This window comes from Uloborus diversus, chromosome 3 (assembly GCF_026930045.1).
Source record: "Uloborus diversus isolate 005 chromosome 3, Udiv.v.3.1, whole genome shotgun sequence".
Classification (NCBI taxonomy): Eukaryota; Metazoa; Arthropoda; class Arachnida; order Araneae; family Uloboridae; genus Uloborus; species Uloborus diversus.
In genome coordinates this window covers 102,510,964-102,527,599 of record NC_072733.1, presented here as the reverse complement: position 1 = coordinate 102,527,599, position 16,636 = coordinate 102,510,964, and the positions used below count along the sequence as shown (strand labels likewise).

The following is a 16,636-nucleotide window of genomic DNA, read 5'->3' as shown; positions in this document are numbered from 1 at the left end:
CACAAGAGCCCTAGTAGGTTATAATGCGCCAATTCATTTCAAGGATTTTAGAACATTTAATAATTTAAGGCACCTCATTTACACTTTCCAGTCTCTGAAATTGAGTTCTAGATTATACAATTGTACAGTATTATTCAAACTTTGTAAAAAAAAAAAAAAAAAAACAGCTACTTTAAGTTTAAAAGAAAAAAATACTCTATAAAATTCTCTCATTACAAATAACCTTGTTTTTAACTATAAGCAGTGCAGAAAACGAAAAGGAATAGAGGTGGTGTATCATTTTTTCCGGGCTAAACAGATTAACAATATGCAGTAGAAGCAAGATAAAAGAATTCAGTACAAAAGAATTTCCAAAATACTGCATTTGGGATTAAATAAATAGCAAGATATGAAACATGTGAGTCACAAAAATTTATTTCAAGTAATATGTTAAAAACGTAAGCACCACGATTTTTACACTTTTGATGCAGGATGTAGCAAGGAGCTGAATTTGACATATTTTGGCATTCCTCCCCCTACCATTTATTATAAATTTTAAAATTTCAGGTTTGTAGCCACACGTTTTCCAAATATTCAGGGTTTTCAAGCACTTGAAAATAAAATTAGTTTTTTCAAGCACTTTTCATTTTTTAAGGAACAAATCATGCAATTTTTTTGCGAGTTACGGACCCACTTCAAAGCAGTAGACCGAAGCTATGGCTTGTTTATCTTATAAGCAAATCCGGCCCTATGTGTAATTCACCTGCAGATTTTTGTAATTTTTACGAAAATTCGTCAGTTTTTACGGTTAAAGGATTTTTACAATTTTACCAATCTGAACGTGTGAATTCCAGAAGGTTCTTCAAAATGTTTTGTCTGTAAGAACACAAAATATCTCGTGTTTGAAGCCACACAAATTGAAAATAAACATTCTGAGAAAGAAAACAAATCATAACGAGTAGATTGTTCTGTTAGCGCAAATTGGGGAGGGGGGTTCTCTTTGTTTTAGGTTCTAATTTAATACTTGTCAATTATTATAATAGTTGCAGCTGAATGCATAGCTCGTTTAGCCTATATTTTCATTTATATACTTGCCCAAATGGTTTTCAGTCCAAAATAGTGAATATAGGCATATATTTAGCACCCCAGTGACAGCTGTACTATTTGTATTTAATGTTCTTTTTTTTTTTCTTTTCTCCCATCAGAAAAGGACATTCGCTATTCCCTTCATTTTCATTTAACTATCCAAAAAAAAAAAAAAAAAAATGATTTTTTTGTTTTAAGATTTTGGAAGATGTGTTCTTACTATTTTAAGTCCTCCCAAAACTGGGGTGCATTGCCCCTCTATGCCCTCCTTCAATAAATCCAAATAATAATCCAAATATAAAAATTCTCCCTTCTGAACAAGTCAAAAAAGAAAAAAAAAAGATTTTTTAAAATTTTTTTGGAAGATGTGTTGTTACTATATAAAGTCCTCCCAAAACTGGGGGGGCATTGCCCCCCTCTGACCCCCCATAAATCCGCCCATGCTAATGGACATTCATCGAAAACTTGCGAGCTTAGGCTACGCCTTTACAGATAGGGAAGTGGCATTAATAGTGCTGATTGGATTGCCAAAGCAATACGAAAATCTGATTCTAAATTTAGAGAAAGACGAAGTTAACCCATCAACCTCAATGGTGAAATCAAAACTACTTTTAGAGGAAACAAGAGTAAACAGAAGTGAGAATCTTTACCACGAAGAAGCAGCACTCCATACAAGAAACTATAACCTCTCCTCATGGAAACCAAACGAGAAGAATGAAAGAAGGTGGGTATCAAGAAAACCAGTAGAAGAACATGAAGCCAAACCAAGAAAAATTAAGTGTTTCTCATGCGGAGAATGGGGCCACATTGCAAAGAACTGCAATTCACAGAAAGGAAATAAAAATAATTCCAAAACTGGAGAACAAAGAAGAGACAGTGCACTTTCTGCAAGAAATTATATGGCATCAGTGAATCCCCTACTCTGGATCCTGGACAGCGGAGCCACAGAACATATGACTTCTGACAAAAGAAAATTCCTTAGTCTGAGAAAATATGCATCTGAAGTTGAAGTGGCTAAGTCTGAAAGAATAAAAGTCAGTGGGATTGGGAATATTTTATTTTGCATACATGAAGAAAATGAAGGAAGAAACATTACCATTCACAATGTTTTATTTGTCCCAGAGCTAGGAGGAAATTTACTGTCTATTGGAAGAATAGAAGAGAAAGTCTTTAAAGTGGAATTTGCAGACGGCAAAGCCAAAATAATCGACAGCGAGGGAAAAATATTCCTGTCAGCCCAGAAAAAAGGAGGACTTTACATCATTGAAGAACAGATAGAAACTGCCTGTATGACTAGAACTAAAAATACTGAACTGTTGCACAGAAGGCTCGGTCACCCACACTACAGTGCCGTCAAAAATTTGGATCCTCTTGAAGAAGACAAAGAATCGGAAAATACACCTTGCACCGTCTGTATTCAAGGGAAAATGAAGCGGAAAAAGTTTCCAAAGTCTGCCAGCACACGAGCCAAGGATCTCCTTGAAATAATACACTCAGATGTTGTTGGCGAGATTTCCCCTTCGTCTCTTGGAGGTTCAAGCTATTTTGTCACATTTACAGATGACTACTCACATTATACTACGTTATATACTATGAAGGCCAAAGCAGAAGTATTGGAAAAATTTGACGAGTACCGCCGCACAGTTGAAAACATCCACAACAAGAAGATCAAGATTCTTAGAAGTGACAATGGGGGAGAGTTCAAGAATGCAAGTTTTGACAAGTACCTCACCATGCATGGGATCCAAAGACAACTTACAGTGCCAGAAACACCTCAGCAAAATGTCAAATCGGAGAGATTGAATCAGACGTTAATAAACACAACAAGATGTTTGCTAATTGAATCCGGAGCAGGCCATGAATTTTGGGCCGAAGCAGCAGCTACTGCAGCCTACCTAAACAACAAGCTTCCTGTGCAATAAATGGCAAGATCCCCGATGAAGTTTGGTCAAGCGCTGAAAGTAAAGTAGATCTCCTCAAGGTATTTGGATGCAGGGCATGGAGTCATACTCGCACACATTCAAGGAAAAGCAAACTTGACCCAAAGGCTATAGAATGCGTTTTTGTTGGCTATCCAACTGGAGTCAAAGGCTACAAGCTATATGATTTGAAGAAAAAACAGTTTTACGTAAGCGGAGATGTGATCTTCGAAGAAAATGTTTTCCCCTTGAAGATGGAAAATTGTAATGATACTGCAGAAGGAGCTACTCTTAGCATTGAAAGCTTAGATGAAAACTGCATGTATACATCTGAAGAAGAAGTTGATCTTTCAAATTTAGGAAACCAAATGCCTTTAAATCATCAAGAATCACAGGATTTATGCACTGAAGCGTGCTCGATTCAACAGATAGAAGACGTCCCAGATGACAAGTGTGAAGATTTAAATGAATCATTTGGAAATACTATTGAAGAAGTGCATGACACACACGATGATATTATTGCTGAAGCGTCAAATAGCAGTTGGGGCAGTGGAAGCAAGAGGGGAATAGGTGCAAGGCCTGTGAATCTTCCTAAACACCTTTCGGATTACTATCTCTACAATGCCAAAGAGACACTCCATGATGAGAGAGACCCAGTGACAGTCACTGAAGCCATGCAATCCCCTGAAGCAGACATGTGGAGAGAGGCAATGAATGAAGAAATTGCAAACCTCACTCAAGCCCAAACATGGGAACTCACCACCAGACCACCAGGCGTGAAGATAATACCGTCCAGGTGGCTGTTTCGCAGAAAAAAGGATGAATCTGGAAAACGAGCAAAATTCAAGGCCAGAGTAATTGCAAAAGGTTGTGTTCAGGTATCTGGCAAGGATTTCCAAGACACCTTTGCGCCTGTCATCAAACTTAAATCCATTCGACTGTTACTTGCAATAGCTGCCGAAAAGGATTATGAAGTCCATCAAATGGATATAACAGCTGCCTATCTCAATGGCGTTTTAGAAGAGGACCTGTATATGGCACAGCCTGATGGATGCATTGAAAAAGGTAAAGAGCACCTTGTCTGCCACCTGAAAAAGAGTATATATGGTCGTCGACAATCGGGAAGAGTGTGGAATTCTTGTTTGAATGACTTCCTAATCGATTATGGATTAATAAGAGCTAAAGCAGACCCTTGTATCTATTTTTGCCATGAGAGAAACATCATAATTGGAGTCTATGTTGATGACCTCCTAATCATTGGCGGCATAGAAGAAATAAACAGTTCAAAGGAAAAATTAAAGAAAAGTTCACTGCAAAAGACCTAGGTCCTGCCAGCCAAATATTGTCGATGCAGATTAACAGAGAAGAAGATGGGTCGATCACGCTGGATCAAATTGCTTATGCGTCGGAAATTTTAGACACATTTAAGATGAGTGATGCAAAACCAGCTGCTACACCATTAGACCCAAGCATCAAGTACTGCAAGCCCGATGATCAGCAGGGGGCGAAATTGAAGCAAACGGGGGCCAGCTTCCCTTATCGACAAGCCGTCGGCAGCCTTTTGTACTTGGCTTGTGGCACACGACCTGATCTCGCATATGCAAGTACATACATGAGTCAATTCAACGAAAGGCCGATGGAAGAGCACTGGAGAGGAGTCAAGCATATCCTCAGATACCTCAAGGGTACTAAGTTCCGGAAATTGAAGTTCCAAAGAACAGGAAAAGGATTGCTTGCCTTCTCGGATGCCGACTGGGGAGGGGACAAGACCAACAGGAAATCCTTCAGTGGATACATGCTTTTACTTGCTGGAGGACCAATATCTTGGTCTAGCAAAAAGCAGACCATCACTGCTTTGTCCTCCACCGAAGCCGAATATGTGGCCATGTGCCACGTAGCAAAAGAAATCTTGTGGTTCAATAGCTTGGTAAAAGAGGTAGTAAGTAGCCGCTTATTTGCCTCACCTCAAGTTGTGAATGTGGACAATCAGGGAGCAATATTCATTGCGAACAACAGAGTGACTTCAGAAAGAAGTAAGCATATAGATATCAAACACCATTTTCTACGTGACCTGGTTTCCAGTAATATATTGAAGTTTGAGCATATACCCACAAAGGAGAATGTGGCAGAGGCCATGACAAAACAAGTTTCCAAAGGAACATTGAGTCATTTGAACTATGTGATGACTTGTTAGGTTTTTTTTTATTAATTCTTTTGAAGTCCTGCAACCATGGACCGAGTTTGCAGCTATGGACATACTTTTTATTTTCTTGAATTTAATTTCTGTTAAAAGTGTATTTAAGTGTTTTTTTTTTTTTTTTTTTTTTTTTTTTTTTTTTTTTTTGTATTGTAGTACCTAGAGTTTGCCATGTCAGTATTTTTTTTTTTTTTTTGCTTAATGGTTGTATTTTTAATTAGAAGTTTTATTTTCATTGTGTTGTATCTAGTGTGATAGGCAAGGGAGCATGTTAAAAATATATACCTCTCACACTATATTTATGTTTTTAGTATTTTTCATTTGTTGCTGAAACTGATTGGCATCGTGAGTTTTATTATGTATCTTAGTTATACTCAATTGGCAACACTGGTTAGTGGTTGTTCTGTTTTCACCTGCTGCGTGAGTTGTGCAGCACGGTATGTTGTAAGATGTCGTAAGTTCTTCAAATATATTTTAATCCACATCTAGACTCGTTTTAGTCTTTCTTTCTTCATTATGCCTTTTGGGAGTTTTTAACACTTCTACTATTAAAGTAATCTATAAGACAGTTTAAACTTTGAGTGCTAGACTCGTTCAAATCCTTGTGGATTGCTTGATAATTCTTGGGTTGATAAATTTCAGCTAAGGCACTCAAGATTTCCAGCGAATCCACAGGAAATCTTTCATTCAGATTTTCAATTACTTTTGTAATGAAGTCCACTTTAATGGAATCTATGTTTTCCTCATCCCATGTCGTGCTGGATCTCGAGGTTACAAACTGTGGGGGTACACAGTCATCAGCATCTCCAGCCTGCTGATCAATAGAGATTTCTTACACATCTTTTGAAAATTCTAAAGTTTCTAAAGTAGAAATGCAGGATGTAACAAGTGGTCTAATTTTAGAAAAAGCAATGTTTTCTTGCTGAAACATATTAGTCAGCTTTTTGATTGGTTCAAGAATGTCCAAATATGTTGCCAACAAGATTGGAAAAGATTTTTTACTTAGTTTATGAACAAGTTCTTTGGGCCTTAACATCCATTGACATTTCAGCAATATGAGACAAAGTTTCTAAAAGTGCAGGATAGGCTTTCAAAGCTGCAGATGTTGCATCATGAAAGCTCAACCATCTTATATTTTTTGGCTCTTTTAACTTTATACTGCTGTTACTGTTGATTTCGTTTATCTCACGTAAAACATTTTCACGCACAGGACTCAAGTCAAAAAAATTTATACAATTGTTGCAACGTTATTTTAATTTCATAAATAGCTGGAATCAATTTTGCTGTTTGTGATATGGCTAATAACAACCTGTGTGCAGCACAATGTATGTGAATTAAGTAATTTGCCCCAGATTGCCTGAGCTGGACTCCAACTCCACCCTTGGGTCCAGTCATAACCCTTGCTCCATCACTGCCAAATCCTACGACTTTAAGTAAATCAATACCTATCTCCTGCAGCTTCTTAAAATACAAACTTTTTTTGTTTCTGCTTTCCCATCAGAAATGTTCAGGTTATCAATGAATGCTGTTTGCCCTTTGGCCTCTTTGTTGATGAAAATAATGTATAATATTAATTTTTTGAAGTTTACAACATCACACGACTCATCACAAATCAAGTCAATCACAGTTGATTCACAAATCTTTGAAAATAGGCTGTCCTCATTACAAAACCCTGTGTCCTGTGTCATTTCAGTAATTACACTGTGATGCTTGTTGGGGCCATTAGGAAACTCAGCTCTATTTTCTTTCTGGAGATAAGGAACAAAATAAATTTTTTCAAAAGAAGTGCCGACCCCCTTCCCCCAAATATGTCTAACTAAATCATAAATAACTAAAAATATGTACTGTACTTACTTGTGTATAAGTTGAGGGTTTGCCTTTACATTTCAAGACTGTTTTTTTTTTAAAAAATTAATAAATAAACCTAAATAGCACTTGAGAAAATTTGGAAATTTTCTATCTGTATTATTATTTATCTGTATTTGAAAAATTTGATTTAAATAAAATCAAATTTAGAAGGTTAATTTTTGTTGAAGATTTTTCCTTTTATATTTAACATTAAAGACGTCTATTTATACTTAGTACTTAAGGCATTTGAAAAAAAGTTTAAATAGCTTATGTGTCTGCACAAAAGTTATGATGGGAAAATATCTAATAGACCCTTCCATGAAAAAGCTGCCATTTTGTCCTGCATTTCATTAAAAAGTGATAACTTAAAAAGGTAACATTTTTCGCTAAAGTATGCTCATACATTCGTCATTTCTTAAGCAAAACAATTTTGTTCATTCCACCTTTTAATTATTACAGTGTTATTTTAACCCCTTGAGGACCAGCGCATGGAAAACAAAGCGCGGCTACGGGACCGAACGTTCCGAAATGGAACGCCGCCATCGGCCCGAGCATTTACAGCAGTTAAGCCTAACTGAACAAAAATATTCATATAAACTTAGCATCTCAAAATAATGACTTGAAATTTTAAATTTGCTGTAACAATGTTCTACTGATGACTAATTATTAATATAAAGACTATTACATTATTAGAAGGGAGTGAAATAAGTAGAATACTAAAACTTTAACTATGTGCACAAAGTTAAATAATATGTGCACAAAAACAAAGTTAGAGTTAGACATTGTGAGTGTGCAATCAAAGAAAAAGAAATGTAGCAAAAAAATATGTTCCTTATGTAAATTTAATTAAAACAACTTAGGTCAACAAATTTAAACTAGTTCAATTCCCAAGCAACAAGTCTCAAAGTTGCTTCATAATTCTCTCGAAAACATTCCCTTTCACTCACTTCTCTAACCATTTTTATTGCAATGTTCCACTCTCCAAATGAAAAAGAATAAATAAAGAAGAACAATATCAGATAGGATTCAAAAATAATCATAAACTTCAGTGCTGCTTGAAATCATTCCTGTACTCTCATCGAACGGGGAATCCCAAAAGTCTGGAACACATACGCAAAAATATTTTAACCTTCCTCCCCTCTTCCATAATTTATTCAGCTAGATGTATATCTCCTTCAATTAATCGTAACAAAAAAAGAGATGCAAAGATATAAACAAGAGCAATTGAGACCTCATAAATCATATGCGCAGAGCAGTGATTCACTGATGTTTACATAAAAAAATCTATCCCATTGAGAGGCCCAAATAAAAAACTAAAGCCTGTACATGAAGGTCAAATACCATGTGACTCGAATAAGATCAAAGTTATAGCCATTTAGCGCCATCTATTATCGTTTAAATATTCATTTAATTCGTTCCATTTCGAGAAAGCGTATATGTGACGCTGGGACGTCAGCGTCGATCAGAGCGCGTAGCGGTTACGTGCCGCTGGGCTTATAAGAGAGGAATTGTTGCGTAGCGTCTGCGTGACGCTGGGTGCGAACGGGTTAATGAAACAAACATATGAGCTGTCACGTGCGGACAAAGTGCCCACTTTTTCCCTTATTGCGCTTTTATTTCCCTTAATTGTACAATTGATCACAACAAAAAGCGATTCTCTTCGATAAGGGAAAGTTTCTTGTGAGGGGTGTCCCATGATTATGTGATGTCCAATGGGGGATGCTGATGCACGCTCTGAGGAGAAAAGCGAGGAGAAAGTACATCTACTCTATTTTAAGATCTATGTCATGGGCGCTAAAAAGGAAACACTCTTGTCCCCAAATTAAAAGAAATACTGCTAACTTTGTTCTGTAGTATTTATTGTGCAACTATAAAATACGAGTATTTGGAGATTTTGGTGTAACATCTGACCTGTATTACACAGAACAAAGCATTAAAATAGCAGAAGAATACTTAGTTTAGGTATTATAAAGAGGGTAATTCTGTAAATAGTATTTAGATTAACTTAGATTATAGCTGAATCAGGCTAAGAACATTGTCATTGAGAATTTCCTGCTTGCTAGCATAAAAACTAAGGATCATATGGATGCCTCACTTGCCAAATTGATTTACTCCATAAAACCAAAAGTCGAGAAAAGTTATGAAGAAGAAAGACAGTGTTATCCATAGGAGTGAATAGAACCTTGTGTAATATTTTCTGCCATCACATTGTCAGAAATGTACTGAACCAAAACTTTAATATAAATTCACATGCTTAGCATTCACTGTTAAAAAAATTTCCTGAAAATAACGGATAAAGTACCGGCAGCAAAGTTGCCGTAAATATTACGTTTCCGTTAAATTATTTTCCGTGAATTAACAGAAGTTCCATTTCTCATTTCTCCGTTTAGTTCTGTTCTTCCATTTATAAATTTTCCGTGATTTAACGAAAATCCCATTTCTCTTCTTTCCGTTGATCTATTTTTCCGTTTTTAAATTTTTCGTTCATCTATTTTTCCGTTTTTAAATTTTCTGTATCTTTACAGAACTTTCGGTTCTTGATTTTTCGTTGCGCTATTTTTTCGTTTCTCATTTTTACATATTTTACTGAAATTTCACTTTCGTTTTTCTATCCAATGTTTAAAATAATATATATTATAAAAATAGTTAACTATTCAAAAACTATTATTTTTTTAATTTGTATTTATTACTTAAATATATTTTAAGTGAAATTTTTGCTTGATAACTTACCTTTCAAGCATCTATCTTGAAATTTGCACTTTCAGATGAATAAAAATAATCGAAAAGTACCAGCAAGGAAATTAGTGGATTTGAATATAACACCAATTTTTGATGCTGATACTGCTCGATATTTTCTTCCACATCTCCTCGTACATATTCTGGCATGGCATGGAAAAGCATACATGAAAAATAGAATATTTTTTTTGCAGAATGAGTCAAATAAAATACCATTAAAAACCGGTTGACTTTATCTTGGAATAATATACCTGATGGAGGGTACCGCATACCAATTTACTGTGTTTAAAAACAGAATCATTGACATACACGTGAAGAATTTTTTGCTCAGATGATGTATACCCCCCCCCCCCCCCGGTGATTTCCGCGTTAGAACAAAAACAGTAACTTTATAATAGTTCTATAAATTCTAAATCAGCTACCATCGGAATTCTATCAAATGCATATTAACAAGAAAAATACATTTGTATATTAACATGTTCAAAGATATTCTACAATACTTACATTTGACCAGCGGTGCTAAGTTTAAGTGTCTCCATTGCGTCTGTACACAAGTAATCCAATAGCCTTTATTTTAAATGGATAACACGAGATTCTAAAACTATTCTCACCGCTAGAACACACAATATGACTAACGAACGGGAATTGTTCGAAGTATTGAGCAAAATAATACACCGCAATAATATTCTAATACTGACTCAGTAAAACTCACATCAAATCACCAGGGCGATCAAAACACAGCTGCCTGTCTGAAAATGGCGCAAACATTTTTCCAAACTTACAAAGTCCAAAGGCGTAAAAACAATTTCGACATACGAGTATATTACTTTCCAGGCATGAAATAGCAAGCTATCGATTTTGTCTTCGACATCTGAGTTGTTATTCTAAATAAGCTTTTAATTAAAAAATGTAACAGTGCGATTTAATAAGCACTATCAAAAAGCGATGTTTATAATAACTTGAAGGCTAATCAGGATACTGACAAAGTACAGCACAGCGGCAACCCTAGAAATGGAAAAATTCTGTTTTCGTTACTTCCTTTCGTGATATTTCTGTTTTTGGAAGGAAAAAATACGTTTTGAAGCATTACGGAAATATTCTGTTAAAATCAGTCAGAAAACTACCTGAACTTTCAGGTTTTTTTTTAACAGTGTTGATAAAGCACTATTAAAGCAAAACTGAGGATTTTTTTTTAAAAAGTGGAGTGAAACGATTTGGCAATTGAGGCATCCATACATTGATATCTTATTGTAACACAAACCTTCAACGATATTTTATTGACAATTGGGTTGTTGGCTTAGACCCATATGACAGTGGTGCAACCAAAGGCGGGGGAGAAGCATGAGGCCCCCCCCTCTTTCGAAGGCTGAGTATATTAATTTTTCAAAAACATTCCATAATGTTAAAGAGAACTCACCTTGGGAAAACAAAATAATTTAAATAGGAAAAAATATAGAATGTTGGGTGAAAATCTTATGTCCCCAAAATGCAATACTTCGGAAGCCCCCTTCCAATAGCCAAAACTATTCAAAAGTGTCTCAAATCTCGTTTCCAGGGCTACAATTTCACAAAATTACAGGGGACCTCGCCTTCTAACAACATTGAAAATCGTTTAAGACTACTTTTTTAGGAAGTACAATTTTGAAAACTTATGAGCCCCAAACATTACCAAATGTGGTCTACAGTCACGTTTTTAATACTTCAGTTTCCGAAAAATCCCTAACAAGGCCCACGAAACCTTCTTTCTCTAATGCCATCCAATTCGTTAAAAATTGGATTTTTATAAACAACAATTGTACGAGGCGCTTAGCATGCAGTCCCCTTAAAATAGAGGGAGCTGGTGCAAAAATGAAATATCTTAAAATGAAAAAATTAAAATAAAGGGAAGAGCTTTAAACTCCTCTTCCCAGTATCACTAAATGTCAGTAATGTCAGTAAATGTCACTAATGCCTAGTATCGCTTCTATTTTGAAATGTTTTTTTGGTTTTCATAAAGAGCCTCAGGACGTAGACTAAAGAGCCTCAGAGCACCTTCCCTAACATCAAAGTTTGTCTGTAACAGCGTTTTCTAACTTCAATTTCGAAAAATTGGGAAAGCGAATGATCGATTTCATTCTAGTTTTCAAAAAAAAATTCTATTGGAAATAGTCCCTTAGTCCCCTCCCTTTCCCTAGCGTCAATAAATATCACGTATTATAACGTTTTTAAAACTTCAGTTTCTAAAAATTTCCTCAGAAGTCTTCACCAAAAATTCCTCCCTGTAACATCACCAGAAACACTCGATACCTGCATTCTTAGGACTACACTTTCAAAAATTTCTCCGGGGGAAAGCCCCGGATACCCCTATCATATAGGGAAAAGTTCAAATGTGACTTCTTAAAGTACCTGTTGCTCTTTCTGCAAGTGTAATAGCAAAGGTTAACAAACAACTTGAACAAAGCTTTTAAAATATACTTTAGATTATTGTAGATATTAGATTTTTACTTACCGTACTTTTTAACTTAAATTTGAACATGCTTCAATGCATTTACTATCTGCGTTTTTTTTTTTGTTATTTGTAAAGGAATATGTGTTATACAATAAATTAATTAATAAATATTTATTAATTTATAGCAATAGTTAAATTTCATCACAATCCACCTTAAAAACACTAATTGCAACATACTGACCAAATTTTGAAGCAAATCGGTTAAGTATTAATATAGATATGAGCATTTATGAGGACGAACTGCCGCCATCTTTGATGACGTCAGTCTAGAAAATGTACCAGATCGCAAATGTCCACCCAAAGCTTGAAATACTTTCCAGGACACCTATTAAAATTTTGTGTTAAAACGTTCTCCCTGCTCAAATTTTCTACAAAAGTGTTGAGCATTTATGAACGCTACCATCCGCCATCTTTGATGATGTCATAGCTGAAAAATGTACCAGGTGGAAGATGTCCAACCGAGTCCAAAATACTTTCTAGGACACCAATTGAACGTTTTTTTTTTTTTAAATTTCCCTACTCAAATTTTCCAAACGTGTGCTGGCAGATTGTGGACTAAGTGGCAAAAATTAGAAGATTAAAAATAAAGCACCCATATCTGAGTACTGAACTCATTTTCGAAAAAAAAAGGAAGAGGGTTTTTAATTACAATTTGTGTTACAGTATATCTCTGTTATAACAAAAAAAAATCACTGACATGCCTAGTATGAAGTGAATTTTTAATCAAACCCTTTTGTACTTTACAGTGTATTAAAAATACTGAAATACAACTTGATAAAAAAATTTAAAACAAAATAGATTTGTGTGTGGGGGGGGGACATTTTGAAGCTTTGCCCCACCTCAGAAACTTCCTAGATCTGGCACTGCCATTTGAAGGGGGGGACGGGGCATGAGGCTGTCTATATCACTGAAATCATCAGAGAAGTTATTTTAAAAGGATTTTAGACTCTTCAATTCAATAGAAGAGCCTGTTTCTTTTTCTTGGGGTTGCAGACCTCTGTAAAATTGAGGGTGTCGTCGCACTTGGAGGGTTGGATTTCTCTAACAATATTATTTGTATATCGAGATCTGCAATGCAGAAAAGTCATCGGTCCTTTTGGAAGGACATTAAAGTAGTTTATCTCAATAATTGCTAAAGCAGGGATGCCGGTGGAGCGGGGGGGGGGGGGGGGGGGGGCAAGAGGCAGACTATATAGCTGAAATTATCAGAGATGTTATTTTAAAAGAATTTTAGTCTCTTTAATAGAGGATCCTACTTTTTTTGGGGAGAGGTGACAAAAATTGAGGGGGGCAATGCACAGGATGATTGACACACCTAACTATATCATATACACATTAAGGTCTGCAATACAGAAAAGTCATCGGAAATCTTGATCAGTAAATATTTCAGCTATTTGTTCTAACACTAACAGCTGAAGTAAGGGTGTCTATGCGTGGGGGGGGGGGGTGTTCATGAGACAGAATTTACCACTGAAATTTTTAATGAAGTTATTTAAAACGGATTTTGGTCTCTTTAACAAGAGTTCACATTTCTTTTCGGGGTGGGGGAGGGGGAGAGTTAAAATTGAAGCGCTCATCTTTTTTTTGAGAGGGGGGAGACTTGGACCTATATCTATGCATATCAAGATCTGCAATTGATAAAAGCCCTCGGACATCTTCATAAGTAATATTACAGTAATTGTTTCTAATAATATTCCCTACAGCCCCCCCCCCCCCCCCCTGCTCATGTGGTGAGGAGGGTCGCAGCGCAGACCAAATTGTTGAAATTTTTACATTATAAGAGGGAGTGGAGGGGAAGTGCCGTGTAAACTTTCGAGGGATGGTTCCTCCCTCCACCCATATCTAAATCATCTGCACATTAAAGTTTTCTTCCTTTACACCAATTGCAAAAACCATACAAGTTCAGAAATGCAAGTTTATATTTGGTTTTCTACAAAAATCGATGTTTCCCAGAAAACCAGAAATCCTAATAAATTCTACCCTAATTCCACAGCCTATGTTCAATAAGTCTTATCAAATAAAATATTGGATCTTCAACAAACAAGATATAACTCCATTTCGATAGCATTTCGAAAGAAAACGCAATCTGCATTTCTTTGAAAGCAAACTTACAATCATCGAAATCGAAAGAAATGTAAACACAGCTTTACTTCTCGAACCCCGGAACTAACCTACAATGTTGGAAGTTTGCAGATGTATGTAATTATTCATCTAACCGAATGAGCATATATTTTGTATTCTATCCGAGTATCTGAATGCAACAAGTGAATTATCTTACGGCAACCCTGTTGGCTTTAAATACAGTGCGGTGCTGCTTTCCAGATCCACAAAACGCTCGTAGCACCAAAATTGTCGAGGTACAATTTTTTTGTTTTGCAAAGCACGAAAATACTCAGAAATTTTACTCGTGATCAGGTCAACGAAAAAAGACATGAAAATCCATAAAACTTCTAGGAAACCTGGAGGAATCGGCAGGCATGATTAAGCTCATTAAGCACAAAGAATTATGAATGAATATGTATGTTTAAGTTGTTCTTTCAATTAGTTCTTAACTAAGTCTGATTCTTCGATATATCTGACATTGAAATCTGTGAATATTTACCTCTGTAATAAATATATATCTATACGATGTATCGGTATATCGCCCAGCCTTAGTATACACATATATGTTTTATATTAAAAGAGTTTTTTGTTGAAATATGATGCTGGTCCTGCATTTTTCAATTGTTGCACATTCAATCTTTTGGACACTTTAGCTCTAAGAAATGGATAATATTTTTGAGAAATTAAAAAAATTGTTCACATGTGCCCCCCTTTTCCCTGCATTTTTCGTGTGCAGAAAATTGATTTCAAAAACTTGAGTTGTTTTGAATTTTAATTGTTGTAATTAATTACACGTTTCACTATCAGTTCTGCATTTTTGCTAGAGTTCTATTTGTATTGCAATTTGAGCTATTTTTATCACTTGAAATATCTTTATGAAGAAGTTAACTATAGCATAACATACAATATAGATATATTTTTTATGTTAAATGCATTAAATTAATATGCAGTAGTTTGCATGTGTGTTGGTTTTCGGTAAAAGGATTACATTTTTAATATTTAATGACTCTTTTGTTATTACTTCTGAGTTTTAATTTGTTTAGCTGAAGATCACCATTTAAATGACATAACCCTATGGGAGCCAAGATGTGTTCACAGAGTTGCCAAGGAAATTAAAACCTTGGTGTCATCTGATCAAGACATGTCTACACCAGACAGTTCTTCGATTTTGGATGTAAGTATATATAGCAAGATAGTACTTTTTGTTTATATGGTACGATGAAATCCCGTTATAACGAACTTCAAGGGACCACAAATTTTGTTTGTTATAGTGGAATTCAAGAAATGTATTTTGAATTAAATCAGGACTGAATTTGTTGTATTGGTATTCGTTGTAACTGAATTTCACTGTATTATTAAGAGTAGATTGCATTAAATATACCGTATTTTCGGGAATAAGCGCCGCATCGTAATATATTCTCAAAGAAAACAGTTTTTTAATGTATGCGCAGCACGTTCCATAAGTGCTCACTCAGCATTAAACAACTTAAAAGCAAAATCAGTAGTAAAGCAAGCTGGATTAAATGTAAATAAAAAATATTTTTTTATTTCTCGTTAGTATTTTTAATTAACAATAAAGAAATATTTTTAAAAATCCCCATTTTTCACTTTTTGCCTTCGGCATCCCTCGATTGGTCATCACTTTCAATGGTTAATTTATCCAATTTCCAACGGCAAACGCATTCCGTCAGTGCCAAACTCTGGCAGCAAAACGATTTCCAATTGCTTCTGCCTTTATAACCTTAAACTTAAAGGCTGCAGTATAACTTCTCAATTGCTAAGGAGCCATTTCAAAAGCAACTGTAAAAAAATTCGTAAAAAAAGATAAGCCAAGAACGCACGAACGGCAGCAAAAGATGCAACATGACGATGTGAGTGAATAATAAAATTAGAGCTAGGAGACAAGTTTCCCATTAGGTTGCTTGACCAAGCAACCTATTTTCGTGAGAGAGGTGGTAAATTCCCTTTACACACTGGACATTCATCCCTCTCTCTTACTAGTACTTTTGCTGCCTCCTCTCCCTGACCCCTTCGCTCCGACGCGATAAGGCTTGCTTGCCCACGTGTATCAACTCTCTTCAGCGAAACACGTGCAATCGCTGACTCACCTTCCCTCCCCCTCTTTGCTTTACTTTTCGCCCAAGGCCGAAGGATTTCCTGTCCCTTCGCTCCGACGCACAGTGGAGTATTTGACTGAAAATCCTGGCCAAAACTAGTTTGAAATTTTCACTCTTCTGAAGGCGACACCCTTGTGTGCGTTTGTGTGCTGTACGGCGAAGC

At 35.8% G+C, this 16,636-nt stretch overlaps 1 protein-coding gene across 2 annotated transcripts in view; it reads left to right on the top strand.

The window, feature by feature from the left end:
* The window catches only part of LOC129218148 (uncharacterized), a 336,406-nt gene that overhangs the window by 240,420 nt on the left and 79,350 nt on the right, over positions 1 to 16,636 (top strand). For both annotated transcript variants that reach the window (XM_054852364.1, XM_054852365.1), the window contains one exon: positions 15,400 to 15,530. In XM_054852364.1, the coding sequence (XP_054708339.1) occupies positions 15,400 to 15,530 (131 nt within the window). The remainder of the gene's footprint in view (positions 1 to 15,399; positions 15,531 to 16,636) is intronic.